The 21,704-nt window shown below is 61.4% G+C and overlaps 1 protein-coding gene across 1 annotated transcript in view; it reads left to right on the top strand.

The window, feature by feature from the left end:
- HMCN2 (hemicentin 2) overlaps positions 1-21,704 on the top strand; it is a gene marked incomplete at its 5' end in the record, with an annotated part of 117,783 nt that overhangs the window by 26,859 nt on the left and 69,220 nt on the right. Inside the window, 16 exon segments of the mRNA XM_084237151.1 lie at positions 245-365; positions 2,272-2,535; positions 5,046-5,190; positions 5,680-5,801; positions 7,292-7,564; positions 8,567-8,708; positions 9,094-9,221; positions 9,942-10,055; positions 11,072-11,221; positions 14,010-14,198; positions 14,640-14,735; positions 14,979-15,106; positions 15,864-16,008; positions 18,356-18,468; positions 18,586-18,745; positions 20,027-20,192. Coding sequence (XP_084093277.1) covers positions 245-365; positions 2,272-2,535; positions 5,046-5,190; positions 5,680-5,801; positions 7,292-7,564; positions 8,567-8,708; positions 9,094-9,221; positions 9,942-10,055; positions 11,072-11,221; positions 14,010-14,198; positions 14,640-14,735; positions 14,979-15,106; positions 15,864-16,008; positions 18,356-18,468; positions 18,586-18,745; positions 20,027-20,192 — 2,456 coding nt within the window.

Genomic DNA, 21,704 nt, shown 5'->3' with positions numbered 1-21,704 from the left:
GCACTGAGTCAGCAGCCCAGTGAAGCACAGCATTGACCCTGCCCCTCCAACTCTGCATCTCTGAGCCAAGAGTTCTGACGCCAGTGGGGAAGACAGGGGTTAGACGGCAGGAGACCGACAGGCTGAGGGGGGCTGGAAAGGCAGGCAACAGGGAGGCAGCTCCGGACAGGTAAGGTTGTCCGGCTCCTTCCTGGAGGGGGCTGCTGGGGCGGGACGCCCTGTGACCGGGCCTGGCCCATGCTAGGTCTACAGCAGCGGCCGCCATTCCGTGAGGATCACGGGCGTCAGCGACATCAACTTCCGAGCCGGCTTCTCCCCTCAGCCCTCTCTGGACCTCAACCACACCATCGAATGGCCCCTGGAAGGTACGGGCTCCAGCCTGGGGCTGCCGAGGAGCGGCCTCTGGAGAGATGGGCTGCATTTGGGAAGTGCTGGGGATGCTGGGGGTAGACTGTGAGTCAGGGCCAGCCCTGCAGAGATCGGACCCCCAGGCCACAGTGGGCTGAGCTCCGTTCCCAACTGACCTGGAGACCGTTCACAGGCAAACACCCTCTCTGCTCCCAGAGGCCCCCGGTACCTCATGCTGCCTCCCTTGCTCCCATGCTCACATCTCCCCCACTTAGTTTTCCTGGCTCATCTGTCACACCCACTTCAGTTGTCCAGCGGTTATCAGGCTCGTCCAGTGAGCTGTCTCCTCCTGAAGAGAATGAAGTCTGCCTCCAAAGGAGAGAGGCCATGGGCAGTCAGATGCCCCGGAGCCTTGCTGGGGGTGGTTGCCTGGGGAGGGAGTTGAGTTGGAAGCACAGGGTCAGTTTTCTGGGTGGAAGTCACCCACTGGTGTCCGAGGTGGCCTCTGTGTCCCATCGTGGGTACCTCTGGGGAAGGGTGGGCCCTGGGCGGGCGGGGATCCTGGCTCAGGTTGCCCGAGCTCCATGCCAGAGAATGCCATCTGGTAGCCAGACTGGGGTCCCAACTCATAGTTTGGAAAACAGGGCTCCTCGCCATGGGGCCAGTTGGAGGATTTTGCTGCAATCAGCTCAGAAGCGAGAGGGGGAAGGGTCTGGACCAGGTCAGGCTAACTCTGGACCACTGAATCGTGATAGAAAATGGTCCTGTGCGCTTCCCTCCAATGCCCTCTAACATTTGCCACTCTTGTCAGCCCTGGTTGGCCTCCCTGCCAGGGCCAGCAGCGCAAGGGGCTGCCTGCTCCCTTCGTGTTTGTTTTGCCAGTAGCAGAACCGGGGAGAGGCAGAGGCCTGTGGGTCTCACCCAAAAACCAAGAGAGGAAGGATTCCAGGTGAAGGGAGTGGGGGGCTGATTCTGAACTGTCCTCAGGGCCAGCCCTGTGGAAGGTTGAAGAGTGAAGGGGCCACGGGGGACCCTTTGGGTCTCTGCTTTGATAAAAATGTGGGTCCAAGACATACGGGGGGAAAAGAGAAACCGCAGGACAGTTGCAAATGATAAACAGCGACTGACGCTTGGCCTCAGTGCTGGGGGCTCAGGAGCGGGGGAGACTGAGGCTGCCCTGTAGTGCTCTGGGGCCCGAGGCGCAGGCTCAGCTCTCTGCTGCTGACCGCCGCGGCGCGGGGGTGGGGCCCATGTCCACACGCCGGGTGTCAGGAGAACGGACTTCTAGATTTGCATGTGCCCTTCCCGGATGGCTTGGCCTTTCTTCAAACATTTTAAAACGTTTCATGGACCGCACCAACCCTACCCACTGGTCCCTAGTTTATGGTCTTGGAAGGAAAAATATTAATAACTGTCTGAAAAGGGAGAGAGTGGACTTTTGCTTTGAAATCAGCTGAGGAAGTTGTGAGGCCCAATTTCTGTTCTCTCCTTTCTGGTGTAGTGTGAGAAGTGCATTTTCAACCAGATAGAAAACAAAATCAAAGGAAACCAAGGAGAGGAGGGATGAGCAGGAGGCAGAGTCCCCCCGCGAGCTTGAGCGTCTCATCCAGGCTGTCGCAGAGCCGGCTCCAGAGTGGGGGTGGAGGGTGGGTGGCTGGGAAATGCTCTGCCCAGTTCTACCGCCACACCCAGTCTGCAGGGTGGAGGTGACGGTGTCTGGGGAAACCCTGGGTTGCGGGACGGTCTCTTCAGGACCATGGACAGCAGCCGGCAGGCCGCACCCCTCCTGCCAGGGCTGGCGGGGGAGGCGGGAAGGAGAGCTGTGCAGGCTGGGTCTCCCAATGTCCTGGGGGCCCTGCTGGGGGACACTCGTGGAGCCCAACACAGATGCCAGCAGCTGCTTCCGTGCCCCTCCCTCTGCAGGGGTGCCCATCTCGCTGGTGATCAACTCCACGGGCCTGCAGGGACCCGGCAGCCTGGACTCGGTGGAGCTTGCCCACAGCTCGGGGCAGTCCCTCCTGACGTTGCCCATGAGCCCCCTCGCCAACGGATCCACCCATCAGCTGTGGGGCGGCCCACCCTTCCATGCTCCCCGGGAGCGCTTCTACCTCAAGGTGAAGGGCCAGGACCATGAGGGGAACCCCCTCCTCCGTGTCTCTGGAGTTTCCTACAGTGGGGTGGCCCCAGGTGAGTGACTTGCTCTTGTGACCCTCAGCTCCCTGGTTCACTCAGAGGCTCTTTTCTCCTGGAAGCCTCTCCTGATTGTATTCGATTGGGAAATACCTGCGCATTAAACTTCTGTGGGCAGCAAGTTATGAAAGATTCTCTGCTAAACACTGAGATGCTTCCGGTGTCGTTCTCAGCTCAAGGATTTAACACCGTCGTCTCTCCACCCATCCATTATCCAGCCATGTATCCGGTTATCCATGTATCCATGTGTGCTGCCTCCCCCTGCGTGCGCCCATCTGGCCATCCACCATCCATCGTCATTCATTCATTTATCCATCTGTGCATCCATCCAAAATTCATCCGTTTGTCCACCTACCCCACCCACCCACCCACCCACCCATCCATCCATCCATGACCCACCCACCCGCCCACCCATCCATCCACTCATATAATTATGTATCCATTTGTCCTTCCATCCTCTCAACCATCCATCCATCTTTCTGTCTATCTACACATCTACCCATCCAACCACCCATCCACCCATCCACCCATCCATCCATCCACCCGTCCACACCCTCATTCAGCTGTTCCTCCATCTGCGCACCCACCCATCCCTTGTCCATCCATCCCCCTGTGTGTCCAGCATCCCTCTGTGTCGGCCACAGGTGTAGACGCAGCACAGGTGTGTGGGTGCTCCTTCATCCTCATAGTCACTTTCATCATCATCGAGTCACCCTCAAGCACCCCCAGTGCAGGCCTTGTCTGCGGTGCCGTTGTGGTTGTGCAGCTTTCACAGGGTCCCATCTGCTGGAAGCTCCTGAGGGCAGGGCAGTCCTTGTCTCCCCAGATCTGCCTCTGGTTCTAGCAGGGGGGCCTGAGTTCTCTGGCCATCTGGCCTCCTCGCTGGGCTTCCTTCCTTCTGCCCTCTCCCCTTCCGCTGGGGGTAGCCTGGGAGGGGCTCACGGAGGTGCGTGTCGCTGACATCCCAGCATCCTCTTGGCTGGAGAGCTCAGCCAGGGCATCCTCTATGCACCTCAAATAGGGAAGCAGGGGAGGCACTAGGGTGCCCTTGGTGATGGGGGGACTTTGAGGACCTGAGCAGGAAGGGCTGGGAGGCAGGGTGGGTCATCTGGGGACCCCTTCTTTCTAGCCTCCTGGCTCCCACTCTCCTGTGGGCCCTCCTCCCTCGGCCTTTACAGCTTTGAAGAGTAATTCTCAGGAAGGGCTTCCAGCAGAGGAGCAGCTTCCCTGTTCTGTCACGAGGGTCCGAGAGTTTGGGGTGTCGCTCTGAGCTTTAGTCTCCATCTCAGCTCTTAGTAAAGTGCGTAGAGGGGGCATGTGGTGTGGGTTTTGCTTCCGCCACTACCTTCCAGGTCTGAGCGGCTGGGAGTTCGGCTTACAGCAGGTGGCTTATAGCTGGAGGCTCTGGATTTGGAGACCTGGGTGGTGGTGGGGGGTGGGGGCTGGGCTTGGGGGCCCGGGGCCCTTTCAGCTCACTGAGGAGGGAGCCTGAGCTGGCCAGACAGAGACTTCCAGCATGTGTGGGTGAGCGGTGGCAGCCTCGCATGCAGCTGCGGACGTGGCTGGTCGCTCCGACACCCCTCTCCCCGGGGACGTGGCAGGGAGCCGGAGCATGATGTCACCAGCCGGCCTCCCACGCCCAGCCCTGTGCTCCGAGGAGGTCTGGCGCGTTGTCTCATCCCAGGAGCAGCTCTGCCCGGCCCTTCTCCCCTCTGGTGGGGAGTAGGGAAGAGGGCGAGGCCAGGGCTGAGCCCGCGATCACCCAGCGAGGCACCAACGGGTGAGACCGACCCCGCCAGGGAGTTCTCACGCGTTTTCTGACAACCGAAGTCATTCTAATAACTCAGGAAAGAGAATGTGTCACCCCATGAGCAGGGTCAGGCAAGGGGGAGGCGAGCGTGTCTGATGGGGGCCCCCAGGGGCTCATCACAAGCTGTGAGCTTTCATTGAAGTCTCTTATTTTATCTCAAAAATGTGTGTGAATTTTGTACTCGCTCTCATGCGCCAACGATGCTTATTTTGAAATGAGGAAAGGCTTCTTCACCATCTTTGGGTAAAGAGGAGCCGTTGCATGCCCCACCCTTCCCCTGGAGAGTCCGGTCGGGGTAGCATTCACTGGATTTCGAGGCCGGTCCAGCGCCTCTCTCCCAGACCATTGAGCCCCTGGCACAGACCCCTCGGTCTTGGCCCGCCTTCCCACGGTCCGTGAAAACATGTGAGCTTAATGGCTGTGCTGGCCGTGCCTCGTGCATCTGCCAGGTGCAGGCCCCGCCACCCCTCAGCCCCCCGGCTCCATGATGAGGTCAGCTTCACGGTTACCCCCAGTTGCACAGGTGGAAACTGAGGCCGAGAGAGGTGAGGCCACCTGCTCTTGGCGACCACCCACGGTGCGGCCAGGGCTGGAGCCGCTACCTCCCGGCTGGGGTCTCCTGTGGGTTTGTGTGGCGGGCGGTGAGGGCGGGTAGCGGGCATCAGGGAAGAGTTCTGAGTGCTGTCCTTGTCTCCAGGCACCCCCCTCGTCAGCATGCCCCCCAGGATCCATGGCTACCTGCACCAGCCCCTACTGGTCTCCTGCTCCGTGCACAGCGACCTCCCCTTCCGGCTGCAGCTGCGGCGGGACGGAGTCCGGCTGGGCGAGGAGAGGCACCTCCAGTGAGTGCCTGGTGGCCGGCTTCGCCCCCAGCTTCCGGGCTCCTGGGGTCCTGAGGCCCTGGGGGGCCCCGAGGAGGACGGTGTGAGAGGGAACTTGGTCTTGGTCATATTGTCCTTGTGCGCACCTCCCAGTGGCCAAGGGTGGAGAGTCTGGACCATCACCCCCAAAGGAGCCAAAGGTCTTCCTTGGCTTCTAGAAAACTCAGTCCAGGCAGGGCCCGGCTCCATGGGGGTCAGGGCAGGAAGGGTTCCCCGAGACCCTTCCCCTTATGAGTGGAAGTTGAAGGCTCAGAGAGGGCCAGGGGCTTGCTGAGCGGCACACAGCGCATGGTGGCAACCGCGTGCCCTGGACGGCCTCCGCACCAGTGTCCAGGCGGCTGCGGGGCTCCCCGCTGGACAGGATTCAGGGGCCCGAGCCTGAGGCCAGACGAGGCTGGGGTCTCTGCCTGGGGTCTGTGTGACGACACGTCTCCCCCTGCTGTGTTTCAGGGAGTCGGGAAACAGCAGCTGGGAGATCCCGCGGGCCTCCAAGGCCGAGGAAGGCACGTACGTGTGCATGGCCGTCAGCCGGGCGGGCACCGGACGCGCCCAGGCCCAGGTCGTCATCACAGGTCTGTCCCTCCTCCCTCTTTCTCTCCCCCCACCCCCAATTCTTCCCTCCAGGCTATCCTGGGGGGGTGTCCTTCTGTGGGGGAGCAGGCCAGCCACCTCAGCTGGGGCCGCCCATGGTCTGGACTCTGGCTGCCCTCATGCCACCTGCCTGCTGGGCCCCACTTGAAGCGTCTCCCCTAGAAGTGGCCTGGGGGGGGGTCTCAGCGGGTGAAAGGGTGAGAACCCTGGCTCAGGCTGTGGCGCCCCCACCTGGCTCGAGCCCAGGCTGACTTCTCAGTCTGTTCTTCGGGCTTTGCCAGGCCCTCCCCACACGCCCTTGCCCCGGGGCTCTCGGGGTCAGGGTCCTTCTTAAGGTCTGGTCCTTCGTGCCTCCGGGTCCTCACCCCGATGCCCCGTCCGTCCAGCTCGGGAAGCCAGGAGCCCCACGGGCGGCTCCCAGAGCAGCTGGTTCTCCCTGAAAATGCTAAACCCAAGTTGTCTTGAGGAGAAGCCGAGGAACCCAGCAAGGGGGGGACCAGCCCCTCCGCTTTCTCGGTCTCACCCCAGGTCACATGTGTCCCGGGAGGAACACCGGAAAACATAAACCAACGAACCAAAGCTGGGAGCGGCCTGTCCCCCACCCGAGATGCCGGTGGCGTTTTGATCATTTCCTTTCTGACCTTTATCTTTGTGCAATTTAACCACCACAGGATAGGATCACGCAGGTTTCCACCGCCTGGCTGTTCTCGGCCTGACGCTGTGCCCGCCAGCCGCCGGGCTCCCAGGCGGGGGGCCTCCCCTCGTTACCCCCTGTTTTCCTGTTGAGCAAGTTTCTAGGCTCACACCTCGTGAAGTGGACAGGGCGCCCTAATGGCTGTTTCATTTTGTCCAGAGCTCAATTGCCCTCTGCCCTGAGTCTCCCTTCTAGCGGGTTCCCACACCGCTGCTGGGGGCTGGCGTCAGGCGCCTTCCTGTGCACACGTCCGGGGGTGTCATGGTCACCGGCCCCCAGCAAGGGTGGGTCCCCCTCATCCTGCAGGTTCTCAGGCCCGTGTCCGAGTTAGGAAACCGGCCCCTGACGCTGTCACTTCCTAGGACATTTCCCTGTGGGGACAGCAGCTTCCCAAGGCCCCTCCTTGGGAGTCACGGTCCAGGTCTGGCTCTAGGCACAGCCCCCGGTGGACAGAGAACAGCTCTGCGCGCCTCCCTCCCCTCCAGGCTGCTTCTGAGGCTTTGCTCCCCGTGGAGCGTGACTGGCTCCGAGCGGAGCGTGTGCAAGGGCGGTGTCCTTGCTGGAGCTCGCGGCTGGCTGTCGCTGTCGTGCGGAAAGCTCAGCAAGCGCCCGGCAGCCCTGGGCGGGTGTTGATGGCGTGTGGGGAGCTCAGGGCGGCGCCGGGCAGCTAGGAAGTTGAGCAGATGCTGCCTGGCTGCTCTGTGGGCCTCGCAAGGGGTACGGGAGGGGCTCACGCTGTGAGGCGAGCGCCCCTCAGTGCCTGCTGTGTCCCCGCAGACCCCCCACCACAGCTGGTGCCTGCTCCCAATGTGACCGTGTCCCCGGGGGAGACCGCCGTCCTGTCTTGCTGGGTCCTGGACGAGTTCCCCTACAACCTGACATGGGTCCGGGACTGGCGAGTCCTGTCGGGCTCCGTGGGCAGAGTCACCCAGCTGGCCAACCTGTCCCTGGAGGTCAGTGGCGTGGTTCCCAGCGATGGCGGGCGCTACCAGTGCGTGGCCAGCAACGCCAACGGGGTCACCAGGGCGTCTGTCTGGCTTCTGGTGCGCGGTGAGTCTCTTTGGGCTGCTGCTGGCCCCCCCAGTTCAACACAAAGCCCGTCCCTCTAGCCCCCCGGCCCCCTGGCCCTCCGCCCAGACATCAGCTTTGTCAGGCAATGTTAGCTCTTTTGGTGATTCCTGAACCTTCTGAGCTAGAAGGTTCTAGCATAAGGTTCTAACATAAGTTTAGAGGCTGGGAAGTTCATCCTAATCTCTGACCTAAATCTCTACTGCTGTAGGCTGAGCCCATTCCATCATGTTGGGCCACTAAGCACTGACTTCCCTCCTCCCCAATTGGTAGGACAGGGATGGAAGTCTGGAAGCTTCTGAAAGCCCAGAGATCAGAAGTGCTTGGCAGCACCCACCGGAGGGGAGTGGAAGGCACCTGTCTGGGGTTGTAGCACCTGGGTGTGGCTCAGGATTTACGCAGGATTTAGACAGCGCCCCCTCCCTGGAAGCTCCTTCCATGCGCACAGAGAGAACAAGTGTTCTCTCGGTCAGTGACGCTGGCTATTGCCTGGGTGTGTTAAGGAGGGTTCCGAGGCCTCTAGAGGCTCTGCCTCCAGTGCAGAAGGGGTGCTCCCCATTCCTAGGTGAGATGGGCGTGGGGTCTGTTCGAGCCTCGCAACTCTGAACTAGAGCTTTTAGAGGCTAAGTGTGGAGTCAATACTAGGGCATTGGGTCTGCCCCAGGTCACTGGAGGTGACAGCCGTCCCCAGCCCTGGCATCTGCCCGATGCTTCCCTAAACCCTTTGAGATGCTCAGCCAGAGCAGAGCTCCAGGGGCCTGGGGTTGGCAAGAAACCAGTTCCTTGTGTGGCCGGGGATGTGCCCAGGTGACCATCTGGTCAACCCTGCCCGGGGAAGCCACTCGGGGGATCCAGGTCCTTTGGAGCCTTTGCTTCCTGATCTCTGCTGTCTGGGGCTGTGGCAGGGGCAGGGGCCTGGGCAGGGGCGTGGAGGGCAACAGGGCCACTCTGAGGGCTCGTCCTGCCTGTCCACCCCGACTACAGAGGCCCCAAAGGTCAGCATCCGCACCAGGTCCCAGCGCTTCTCCCAGGGCGTGGAGGTGAGAGTCAGCTGCTCAGCATCGGGGTACCCTGCACCCCACCTCTCCTGGAGCCGTGAGGGTCGCGCCCTGCAAGAGGACAGCAGGTGAGGGGTCCAGGGCGGGAACTCTGGACTGGGACAGGTGGACAAGGACTCGCTGGGTCAGGAGGGTGCTTCCTTGGAAAGTAACGATGCCTCGTGCAGGCTCAGGGGTCAGGAGCTCCAGCTCCGCATCCGACAGACCTGTGCTCAAGTCCTGCCTTCGCTCAGGCTGTGTGACCTTTGGAAAGTCGCTTTGCCTCTCTGAGTCTAGCACATGAAAATGTCAAGTGCTGGGCACACAGCAGGCGCAGAGTGGTCAGCATCGCGCGGCTGTCCTGATGATGTTGATGAATTTGTTACTAGTGATACCTGGGGTAACAGAATGAGTGCCTGGCCTGGCCTCCCCCACCCCTGCTGTTGAACATGCTATTTCATGGCACCACTCCAGGGTCCATGTGGATGCCCAGGGAACCCTGATCATTCAGGAAGTGGCCCCAGAGGATGCCGGGAATTACAGCTGCCAGGCTGCTAATGAGCTTGGCACAGATGAGGAGACCGTCACCCTCTACTACTCAGGTATGGACCCCCTCCCTACATCCCACTGGCTTGTCCCCACGTATTTACGGGGTGCTGCTCTAGGGCAGCCCCTGGAGCACACAGTGGACACGTGGTTGCTGTCCAGAGAGGGGGTCCCCTGTCCGGGGGGGCTTACATCTAATGGGAGGCTCAGAGCCAGCAGGCACACGACTCAGGCACACAACTCAGGTGCAGGGTGTGTGTGGGGTGGGGGCATCAGCTGGGTGAGCAGGAGGCGACCAGGAGTCCCTGTAAGTACTCGCTAGAAGCTCTAGTTCAGACTTTTGAGGCTCGTACCTGTAACACTCGGGACCAGCCCAGGCCTGCGAGGAGTGGCCCTTGCCAGAGAGGGATAGGAGCGGCACTCCAGGCAGAGGGCAAAGGCCCAGAGGACAGCTCGAGTCTGGGGTGCTCCAGGGGTTACGAGGAGGCTGGAGTCCATGGGGTGGGGCGGGCGGCCCTTCTAGGCAGGGCTGTTCAGAGCCTTATAGGATTTGGGCTTCAGGACAAGGTCGATGAGGAACAAAGCAGGCGGGGTTGGCTGCCGAAATGATAGCCTTACCTTGAGGTCCTGAGTGGGAAGATTTAAGAAATGAGCTGTGCCTGGGCGTTCCTGGCTGTTCCTGATTGGTGGGGGACCCGCCTCCCACCATCCCCCAGCCCAGGGCGTCCATGGGCTGGTCCCTAATTCCTCCCCCCCCCTCCCCGATCCCCATGCAGACCCGCCGAAGGTCTCTGCTGTGAACGCCGTGGTGCTGGCAGCTGTCGGGGAGGAGGCCGTGCTGGTGTGTGACGTGTCTGGGGCACCCCCGCCCCGAGTCATCTGGTATCGAGGTACATGGGGTAGCCTGCAGAATCAGCTTCCAGAAAGTCACGGGGGGCACCCTGAATTGGGTGGCAGGGAGAACTGGCCCCCAGCAGTCCCCCACCCGCCAGCATCCACAGCTGACGTGCACGACTGAGTGGTGAGGAGGGGGATTGAGAGTAGACCCAGGTTTGCACTCAGTGCCCCCTGCGCCCCCTGACCTGAGGCACACGGCTGGGGGCCGCTGAGCCTGCTTGCTCAGGAAAATGGGGACAGGCGAAGGCAGGCTGGCCGTGAGGATGCACTGAGAGGCCCTGGTGGTGGGGGCGGCGATGAGGGGTTATCTGAGCCCCGAGAATTGTAGGAACAAGGTGGTTCCAGGAGCCGACACGGGGCTCCCCAAGAACAAGCCAGGGTCACCAGTCATGCTTCTCCCTCCTGGACACAGTCTCTCCATTAGCTGCCTGGTTAGCTTCACCTTGACCTTGACCTTGAGACAGGCAGGGGGTAACTCAGCGCAGTAGCAGCACTGGACGCATTTCTGCCATTGAGGGTGTCTGAGGGCAGGTGTGGGGGGGCAGGCAGGAGTGTGATCACCATGGGTGACCCTGGGCCCAGAGCCTCCACCTGGACCTGGGCGGAGGGTGGGACCTGGCGGGAGGCCCAGGCAAGGCGTGGCTGGGTGATGAGCGTGCCACGTGTAGGGGACAGGCCGGGGCCTCACTCCCGGGGCTCTGGGACGCTTCCATCCGGACCTGACGGGGTGCGGACCTAAAGATACAGTTAGTTGTGGCAAAATATGCCTGCTGTGAACTTCACCATCTTCACCATTTTTAGGTGCCCAGTTCAGCAGCATCAAGTCCATACAACCACCCCCACCTGCCATCCCCAGACCATGCCATTAACCACCTAGGGGCCTGGCTCTGGGGGCGCCCTCCCAGGCCCAGCCTTGAGGGGTTCGGAGCCCCTGGTCCAGAGCCCAGGCTGCAGCGGCCCGAGACCGTGACCCCATGGCGACCACTGGTGCTTTCTCATCTTCATCCAGGGGGTCTTGAGATGATCCTAGCCCCCGAGGGCTCCAGCTCGGGGACGCTGTGGATCCCGACCACCCGGGAGAGGGATGCCGGGGTCTACACCTGCCGTGCGGTCAACGACCTGGGTGACGCCTCCGCGGAGGTTCGGCTGGAGGTTGGATGTGAGTGTGATCCTGCCCCTGCCCCGTGCAGTGCCCGGCCTCTGGCCGGGCATGAGCATGGCCGGGGATGTTTCCAGCGCAGGTGGCACAGGGGAAGCCAGGAGGGTGCAGTGGGTGCTGTGGGACAAACCGCCCCAGAACTTTGTCCCTGGAGGCGTCTCTTGTCTCCTGTCCTGGGGTTGGGGTTCCAGGAGTGACTCGGCTGCGCGGCTCTGACCACCACGGGGCTCTCATGGGCTACGGGGTGATATGTTGGTGGGGGCTGTGTCATCTGAAGGCTCAACTGGGCTGGCGTCCTCCCGAAGCTCACACATGCGGCTGTTGGCAGGGGCCTCACCTCGTGGGCTTCTCCTAGAGCGAGGGGTGGGGGGGAAGGGGAGAGAGAGAGGGGGAGGGGGAGCGGGAGGACATCCCAGATGGAAGCTGAAGTCTTCACAACCAGCCGGTCTGAAAGGGACCTGCTAAGTCTATCCTATTGGTCACAAGGACCACCTGGTGCAAGCAGGCGAGAGGGGCGGGCTCAGGAGACGGGGCTCACCGGGCCCTCTGGTAGGCTGGGCAGTTGGGGCCAGTCCCGGGGATTGTGCTCCAGAGAGCGAGTTCCAGTCTGGTCGCCATCACTCACCACCTGGGTGCTTGGGTTGAGTCACCAGCCCTTGGTCCCCACTGTGAAGTGGGGCTGGCCGTGCCTTCCCTCCCTGGCTGCTGGGAGGGCCCTGCACTCAAGCACAGCCTGCTGGGCCAGGGTCTGGCCTCTGGAGTGTATAATTAAAAGGGGGGGGTCTGGATTCTCCTCGGCTGGTGCAGGGCCTGGCCTGCGATTGCCATGATCTCGTCTAAGTCCCGGGCCTGGGTCCTGGGCGCTGACATTGCTTGGAAGCTACGCACAGTTCCTTGGTGTGCAGAGCCAGGACAGACTGGGGCTCTGAGGGTCCGCTGTGGCCAAGCTGGAGGGACAGGTGCTGAGGGTTCTGGGGACGCGCAGAGAATCGAGAATGTGCTTGTCTGGGACGGCCAAGTGGCTCCCCAGGGAGGCAGCAGCCTGGCTGCAGCGGCGAGGTGGGAGGGCCTGGCCCTGCGGACAGTGCCACCTCCGGGTTGGGGCCCCAAGCCTCACTTGTGTAGGGCATCATTCCTTCCTCCAACACACGGGCACCGGTGACCAGGCCCTGCGTGCTGTGTCGGGGCCTCGGGCTCTGTCCCATCTGCACGTCAAGGGGCCAGGAACCAGTGCGCCTTCAGCTCCGGAGAAGAGGTTCACCTTTTGGGGGGCACTCCAGATGAAGAGGGGGGGTGGATGTGCAGAAGGCCAAGTGTCAGCTTTCTGGGCGGGTCCCAGATTTGGGAACTTGGCTCTTTGGGTTTCACAGAGGACAGATGAGGAGGGTGAGGGAGGACAGCAGAGGAGGGTGAGGCTTTGGCTGGCGTCGCGGCCAACTTGTCCCCAGGTGCCTGGGGAGAGACGGCTGGGCGGGGGGAGCCTGGGGCTCAGAGCGGCCGGACCTGGACTCTGAGCCCAGCTCGACCGTGGCCGTCAAGCGTACCCCTGGACAGTCTCTTAGCCGCCCACCCTCAGTTTCCTCATCTGTAAGGGGGTTGCGGTAGCAGCTGCTGTCTCGGAGGCGTCCATGGACTCCTGCTCTGAGAGCTCCGTCTCTTGCCTCCCGCAGCAGGCCCTGGTCTCGCTGCGCCCACCCAGACGTGTTGCTTGCTCGCTACCATGGGTCAGCGTCTGCACCAGTGACCCCGGCTGAGGGAGTGCAGGCTTCTGGGGTCCCGGGTCTCTGCGGCTGCCAGACCCGAGGCGTGTGGGTGGTGTCTGCCAGCCCGGCCAAGGCCGTCTTCCTCCTGCAGTGATTTTCCAAGATGTGTCTGTCTCCCTGGAACTCCCCTGATCCTTGAGGCCAGGAGGGAAATTTGATGTCATCGTTTGGATGGAGAGGGATTTCTAGAGAGAGACCAGAGCAGAGAGGTGGGGGCTTTCCTCGGTGCTGGGGGCAACGGGTGAAAAAAGGCCTGGGAGCTTCCTGGTCGTGAGTCTGGGGCAGGGGCCAGAGGACAATGTCCTGGGCCTGGGGGCTCCCCGAGGACAGTGCCTCAGGCCTGAGGGGACCCCACGGACAGCACCCCAAGCTTGGGGGGTCCCTGAGGACAGCACCCCAAGCCTGCAGGGGCCAGGAACATGGCCTGGGCCTGCACGGAGGTCCCGACCTGTCAAGGGGCAGAAAGAATCACATGTTTCTGTTTGGGGGAATAAGTTGTTTCCTCCCCTGGCTACAAGGGAAGATGAGCCTTAGCAAGAAGCTTTGGAGGAAGCACCCACTGCCTGCTGTTGAGTGGTCACCCGGGTGGGGGATGGAGGGCGAGGTGCACTGGGCACACCCCCGTGCACCGTTTGTGGATTGTCTGACCGGGGGTGGGCTCCTGGGGGTGCCTCCCCCTTGGCGGGCAGAGCGGGGTCCCTGCTGCCCATGCAGGGCAGGGGGCCTGCGGGCAGCTCCCTCGCCTTGCCCGGAGAGTTCTCCCGGGGTGCAGTGGGCAGGTGCGCCTGGGCCCTGCTTGGGAATGTCTCCTTCCTCCCTCTCCATCCTGGCTCCTTCCTCCGGCCGGGTGTGGATGCGGGCGCAGGTCAGGGTGGCCCCGGAGCCCTGGACTTGAGTCAGCCCAGAGCAGATGAGGGCGAGGCTGGAACACAGGCTTTCTCTGTGACAGGAGGGGAGGGGGCCTGGGGCAGGCGCCGGGGGCCGCAGGTCGCTGCCGGGCGTGGCTGACGGGTCACATCCTGCAGACGCCCCCCAGCTGACGGAGGCCCCCCGGGATGTCACTGTGGAGCTGGGGAGGAGCGCCCTTCTGGCCTGCCGGGCCACCGGCCGCCCGCCCCCCAAGGTCACCTGGCGCCGTGGAGACGGTCAGCCCCTGGGGTCCAGGCTGGGCAGCAGGACCAGGCAGCGTGATTCAGGAATGCTGTTCTTTGAAAGTAAGAGACTGGAGCTGGGGGGCGGTCAGGGGAGTCCCCGGCTCCTGGCTGGGTGGCTGGGGGTGGGTCCTGCACCCCAGCACTGACCATGGGCCACGTTTGTCTGACTGCGGCCCATCACGTGGCCCTCTGACGTGTCCTGATAATGGATGAACCACAGCCACCGCCTGGCTTATCGACAGGCTGCTGAGGGGTATGGTGGGGGTGACGGCGCTCAGTGCGGCTCTCGCCACGTTGCCCAAGTGTGACCCCGTCATCACTGGTCACCTCAATTACCCCCAGTTCTGCAGGTGGGCAGGCTGAGCCTCTCGCCCCACGAGGCCTGGCGGGCACCCCTCCCCTCTGCAGGCCAGCCCGCCTGCCTCACCCAGCAGGGCCAGCCTCTTTGCCCCCCAGGGGCCGGGCGCCCCAAGGCCAGACCTGCCTCTCTCCTGCCCACAGGTGTGGCCTCTGAAGACCAGGCCCCGTATATCTGCGAGGCGCAAAACGTCTTTGGGAAAGTCCAGGCTGAGGCCCGGCTCGTCGTGACTGGACATGGTGCGAGGGTGATCTGGGGGCGGGAGGCGGGAGCACCTCAGGGAGGCCTCCCCCAGGGCTGCCCACCTGTCCCGGGGGCCAGGTTCTCCACGAGGGGCAGCTGGACCCCTCACTGGGTGGCGGGCTCTGGGAAGTGTGCCCTTTGACCCGCTTGGAACCCCACTCTTGGAGTTTGCGTTGGTACCCTGGGGGCCAGGGGATGTGGGGGCTCTATGTGGCAGACACACCATCTCCTCTCCCCAGAGCCCCCCCAGATCGCCAGCAGCGCCTCCACGGTCCGGGTGCTGGAGGGCCAGCCCGTGTCCCTGCCCTGCATCATCCTGGCCGGGAGGCCCCTCCCGGAGAGGCGCTGGCTCAGGGCCGGTGGGCCCGTGAGTAAGGGGCCCCCGGGGTGCAGTGGGCAGGGGCGTCTGGGCCCTGCTTGGGAATGTCTCCTTCCTTCCTTCCTCCCTCTCTGTCCTGCCTCCTTCCAGAACCTTCTCTAATAATGTGCCGAGCGCACCCGTCGCCCGGCCGGGTGTGGATGCGGGCGTCAGCGGGAGGGCCTCGGCTGGGGACCGTGTGCTGGGGCGGGGTTCACTGGGTGCACACCAGGGCGTGCAAGCCCTAAGTCTGCCTGCACCCCACTTCTGGCTGCTTCCCTCACGCTTCTCAAACTCGGGTGCTCTCGAGTCTCCCAAGGAGTTTAAAATTATCCTGAGGCCTCAACCTTTCCTATTAAATCAGAATCTCCGGGCGGCAGGGCAGAGGCCAAGTCGTTGTTTAAGTCTTTATTTTGAGTTTAAAAAACCCTCATTGGTTCCATTTAACTCCTCTGTGTCTCCCCGCCCTGCACTCCCAGGAGGGGCTCCCTTTGGCCATTGGGCCCTGGGTGTGTGCGTGTGTGTGCGTGTGTGAAGGGGGGTGGGGGGTGGGTGGGGGGTGAGGGGTGGGGTGTGCAGGGGTCTAGGCCAGCGGGGTGGGGACCGGGTGTTCTGGCCTGAACCCCAACCCCAGTGCCTCCCCTGTCCCCAAGCCCTGTCCGTCCAGCCCGCCCCCTGCTGGCCCGGCGTAGTGTGCTTGCTGGGCTCTCCCAGCGGCCTCTAAGTAGGCCCAGGGTCCAAGCTGGGGCTTCTCTGTCCTCCGCAGCTCCCCGCTGGCGGCCGGCCTGTGGTCTGGGCGGACGGCAGCCTCCACCTTGACCAGGCGCTGCGGGAGGATGCTGGCAGGTACAGCTGTGTCGTCAGCAACCCGGCCGGCTCTCAGCACAAGAACGTGCTACTGGTCGTCCAGGGTGAGTCCTGGCCCCGCGGGGCGGGGTGCCACGGCACGGGGAAGGCCACGGACACACTTGATCTTGAATACCTTGGTTTTTAAAAGTTGAAAAAATAGTCCATATTCACAGTGGATAAGTTAGAGCCTAAACAAGTTAAAAAAAATACCACCATAATACCAGCAGCTTAGAATAACCAGAGTAACTTTGCATTTGCTGTGTATCTTTCTTTTTATTTTTTAATATTTTTAAATTTCATTTATATATTTTTTTTAAGATTTATTTATTTATTCAAGAACTGGAATACAGGTCAGAGGCGCGGGAGGGAGAGAGAATTCACCAGAGACAGAGCGGGGAGCAGAGCAGGCAGAAGGACCGAAGGACACTGCTGAGGGGAGCAGCGGGCGGCAGGAGAGGTCTGCCGCACCATGTGGGTTTCTTCCTGGCCGCCCGGGAATCGAACCCGCAGCTCAGAGGCTGCAGACAGCTTCACAGTGCGGCGCTCGACCAGCTGTGCCACTGGGGAGGCCCTGGCGTGTGTCTTTCAAACTTTATACACATGTGAGGTTGCATATACATGCACACACGCTATATATAATACATTTTATATAAATTATATATTCAGTATACAAATTGTATATAAATTACTTTTTACATAATCTCTAATACTCTATGAAATCATATATAAATTCTTACATACATCTGTCTTTTTATCTACCTGCCTGTCTGTAACTTCCTTGTACACACGTACCCGTAAGTACTTAACGAACAAACTGGGGCCATATGACGCAGACTAAGTCCCGTCGTGTGGAATTCGGTTCTGAGTCACAGAGATGGCCCCTCTCAGGCCTGTTTGGGCATCCAGCCGCCTGCTCTCCCACCCATGTGCTGCAGAGCCCCGTTCCCTGCACCCACCCAGCCCCGTTCTCAGCATCCACCCAGCCCCGTTTCCTGCACCCACATGCTTTGCATGTGAGGCAAAGTTTCAACTAAGCTTGGTCATATTTTGTAATTTATTAAGTATGCTGCTCCCCCTTATTTTGTTTGTTGGTCTCATAAAACCCTGGGGGATGAGGAGGGAGAACACCCGTTTCCCCGTTTTGTAGAGAAAAACTGAAACTCAGAGGAGGCAGGGCCTAGGACCCAGACGTCCTGTCTCCTGGCCCTCTGACCTCAGTGGTGATCAGGGCTGCCCGGCGAGTGTGCTTATGTGTGTGTTTCTCTATGTCCTCATGGCTTGTCTAAGAGGTGGGGCCTTCAAAGGCTCCTCGCTCTCATGTTCGGGAAGCTGAGGGTCCGAGAGGGGAGTCAGTGACCAAGAGGGTGGGATCAGCAAGCCGTGCTGCCCTGCAGAGCCTCCCCCGACTTCACTTGGTGCCTGCATTACCTCTTCTGCTGGTGTGAACAAGCCGGTCTCTTGGCTCACTCATATCCATTCAGCAAACGTTCATTGACTTGCTTGGGCTGCCTGAGAGAATCCAGAGGGTGTTCTGACCCCACCTCCCGAGGGAGCCTGAGGTGGTACAGGCAGAGCCCGTGGTTTCCTATTTCCTCTTCCTACTTCTCCACACCCTGCCCCCCTACCAGCGCCGCCCCCACCCCCCGGAGATCCCCGTTGCCATCTGTGAATCTGGATGGTGCTGGCATGGATTTGGCCCTTGTTTTCAAGTTCGCTGCACGCTGTGAATACTCTTCTCTGCCATTTCCCATCTCTCCATCCCCAGAGAGTGGGCAGGGAATGGGGCTAATTAGCTTCTCTGCTGATCAAGGCGTGTAGGCACCAGAAGATGAAGTGATTTACCCAAGTCCCTGAGCCGAGGTCCCAGGGCCTGGCCCGGGGCTGCCCTCTGCCTGGAGCACGATTCAGCCCGGTGGCGGCTGTCGGTGTGGTGACGTTTGTGTTCTTCTGCAGAAATTGTTCTAGGTTTACTTGTAGTAAGATAGACATAAAGTGTCCCACATTGAGCACTCAAGTGTGCGGGTAGGCGCCACCGAGTCCCTTCGCGTGCCTGGGCCGCCACCCCCACCCTGCAGAACTATCCAGCTTCCCCTACTGGAACTTTGTTCCCATTCAACACTCAACCCCTCCCACCCTCGCCCCCACCCCGCATTCTACTTCCTGCCTCCATAAATTGACCCCTCTAGGTCCTTTGCATTTGTCCTTCAGAGTCTGACTTATTTCATGTGGCATCAAAATGCCTGCCGTGCTGTAACAGGTATCGCTCTACCCCTTTTGATGGCTGAGTAATATTCCACAGCTTGTTTACCCGTCACCCATTGACAGACAGTAGGATTGTTTCCCGATTCCAGCTATTGTGACTAATGCAGCCATGAGCCTTGGTTGATAAAACTGGTTTGTTTTTAAAAGTGCCACCTAGGATCCTGCCCACTGCCACCTACCATGTCACCAATGAAGGGGTTCCAGTCTCTCTCCCCTGTGTCACCTCAGGTGTCCCTAACCCCACCATCACCTGGACCAAGGTAGGCAGAGCCTGTGACTACAGCATCTCCAGAGGGGGTGTCCAGTGCATCATGGGAGGGCGGTGATGCCAACCACTGTGGGTGTGCTCTGCTGAAGTCAGCGTGGGTCTACCCTAGGAATCCAGCGTCCTGAGCTCCAGGGGTCCCCACTACAATGTGAGCAAACACGGCACCCTGGTCATCACCCAGCCCTCTGTCCAGGACGCAGGGACATATGTCTGCACGGCCACCAATGCTGTGGGCTTCTCCAGCCAGGAGATGCAGCTCTCTGTCAACAGTGAGTGATGCCACCCCGTCCTGAGAGGGGGGCTCGGGGGTGTGGGGCGGAGGTGTGGCCATCTGCCCTTCCTGCATCTCCTTGCGCCCTGGCCAAACTTGCCTCTAATTCTTCCCGCCTGAGGGCACATAGACCCACGGTGTCCTCCCTGGGAGCACTGTCTGAGAACTGTGGGTGCCCAGAGTGGTTCTAGCTCAGCCCTTTATAGCCAGATGGGCAGGGGGCAGGGGGGCATCACGTGGACAAGCTTGGAAAGACACAGGCCCTACACTGGACTCCCCCGACCTGGCAGCCCCGCCTTGCCTATGTCTCCTCCCTTCCTTGCCTCTCCCCACTCTGAGCCCCCCAGGCCAATTTCAACTTTTTCCTCAGTCCATCCTGCCTCAGGGCCTTTGCACAGGCAGGTTCTTTAGTTTGGAAATGTCCTTTCCCTGCCCCTTGGCCCAGCCGTCCAAGCTGAGCTCTCCCCGAGCCCCCAGGGTGGGTCAGATTCCCTTGCTATCAACTTTCTGGAAGAATCCTTCATAGCACACATCACAACTGGGGTTAAGTGAGCCCTGAGCGCGGTGGGTACACAGGCAGGACCTGTCTCCTTAGCTGCTGCTCCTCAGCTTACACCGCAGGCCCTCGCTCTCAGGAACTGTCTGGTTGAGTGGATGAAAGGATAGCCAGTCTTTTCCAATCACGTATCCTTATATCCAGTATTTCTATGTTGCTATATATATATATATATATATATATATATGTATGTATATTGGGTATGAGAGTTCCTCCCCGACCCAGTGGCTGCAGGGGACACGTGGAGGCCATGTGGGCCTGCCGTCTTAGCTGCCTGAGGAGGGGCGGCCCTGGGGTGGAGGGTGCGGTGAGGCTCAGCTGTCAGCTTCACACGGGAGAGCAGCGATGTGCTGGATGAGTGTGGACCCCACTCAGAGGAGAGGGCCGGGGGTGCCTCATCTGATAAGTGGGATGATCGGGGGGAGAGGGCCAGGAGAGCGCGGGTGCATGTAACCTGCGGATGCCTCTGGGGAGGGGGCAGCAGGATGGGCAGACGCAAGAGGGGCACGGCCTGTGGGACAAATGGGGGTGTGCTCTGCTGTCGCTGTCATCAAAGCAAGAACCTCCTGTGTGGGGGACCGAGGGACGAGCCCTGCCCCGCCCTCCCCCCACTATAACCCAGTGCCCCTTGTGCCCCTTGCGGCGGGCAGGGCCGCTGCTGCTTCCCGGGTGCCGCCCAGTGCCGCCGTCCGGCTCACAGTCCCTGCTCGCTTCCGCCAACAGCCAAACCCAGGATCCTGGTGAATGGGTCCCAGGACACCGACGAGCCGCTGAGAGTCGTGGCCAAGGCCGGCGACGAGGTGACCCTGGACTGCGAGGCCCAGGGCTCCCCACCCCCACTGGTCACCTGGACCAAGGACTCCCGCCCTGTGCCTCCCGTCACTGACAGGTAACCCCAGTCTGCACTACCTCGGGGCAGGGAAGCAGAGCTTGGGGTTGGAGGGAAACTGGCCTCAAGGTGGCTGGTGACCAGCAGGCGTGAGGGAGCGTGGGCGCCTCCTGGCGTGTGAGGGACCCGGTGCAAACTCCCGGGGTGTGTGGGGTCCAGTCCACACCCCCAGTGGAACGTGCATTTGATTCCACGTACTCACATGTGCCCTGGGCCTGGAAGCCTCTCAGGGGATGCCTAAGGGTGCTGTTGTTGAGAGTGAGGCCCCGGAAATCACTTCATGTTTGGACACCGCGGCAGCCTCGTCTGAGCTGGGCGGACCTGCAGGCGGGGAGGCTGCTGTGGTGCCCGGCGAGAGACGCGCAGCCTTGGTTGGGTCATTGTCCCGACAGTGACGTGCGCTGAGGCCTCACCTGCTCTGGAGAGCAGGTGGAGGTGGGGGTGGAGGGGGCGGGGGGGTTGGGGGAGCTTTCTGACTCAGCTCTGCCCAAACACGGATGCTGGGAGTGGATGCACAGGGAGGGGCAGCCGGGGCTTCCTTCAAAGGCAGGCTGTACCCCCCAGGCGGAGGGTGGGGGTGCTAGTTTCAGACTAGAAAGCGTCCAAACTCCTGGGACCCTTGGCCCTGAGCGGGGGGTGGGGGACTCGGCTCTGGACGGTGACATCAACCCTGGCGAGGTCTTTGAGCCGATCCAGACCAAAAAAGTCTGGGAGCGGCGGGCCAAGCACCTCCCTCCACCCCCACCCGACACCCACACGTGGGGCTCTGGTCTCAGAACAGCTGTTCAGCGAGCCCTTCCAGACCTGAAACCTGCACCCCCGGTGCAGCTGGGTCCCGCGCCTGCCAGGCCTGCCCTGCCCCCACCGCCAGGCGCTGTGGGGGTCGCTGCTGCTCCAGGTTGTGGGTAGGGGTGATGGTGGGTGGCCGAGGGACCCGCACATCCCCGGGGAGCTTGGGCCTCGCTGCTCGGCTGGGCGGCGGCCAGCGGCTCCTTGTTTATTTACGGCTTGTTGCCGAATCGGGACCGCGGGTCCCATTTGTTCACCCCTCCTTGTTGTGATGCGCTAATGGGTCAGCCGGGAGCCATAAATTTGCCGGCTCTGCTTTCGCAATTCCAGGGTTTTCTGCCCCTTCTCCCGCGCCCTGTCCGCTCCTTGCTGGCCTCCTGCCTTCTCCAGATTTATGAGATTCCAGGAGTTTATCTAAATGAGGAGGAAAATATGGCGGGTGGGTGTAGCCACAGACGCTGGAGCCCCGGACGCTGGGCCCGGGCTGGCTCCTGGGGTGCGTGGCGTGACCTGGACGCTGCTGTCGAGGCCCAGGGACAGCGGGCCACGTGGGGCGGTCCCTAGTGCTGGGAAGCGGCCCCCTTGATAGCATCTTCCTGCTGCCGCTGTCCGCCGGCGAGGATGGCATCCAGCTTGGAAATACCATCCTCATCCCATCTGTTACCTCCTTCAAGCTTCGTGCACTTTTTAAAACACGAGAGCTTTATTGGGAGATAATCCAGG

Source organism: Talpa europaea (assembly GCF_964194135.1).
Source record: "Talpa europaea genome assembly, chromosome: 7".
NCBI lineage: Eukaryota > Metazoa > Chordata > Mammalia > Eulipotyphla > Talpidae > Talpa > Talpa europaea.
This window is presented reverse-complemented; position numbering and strand designations above follow the sequence as displayed.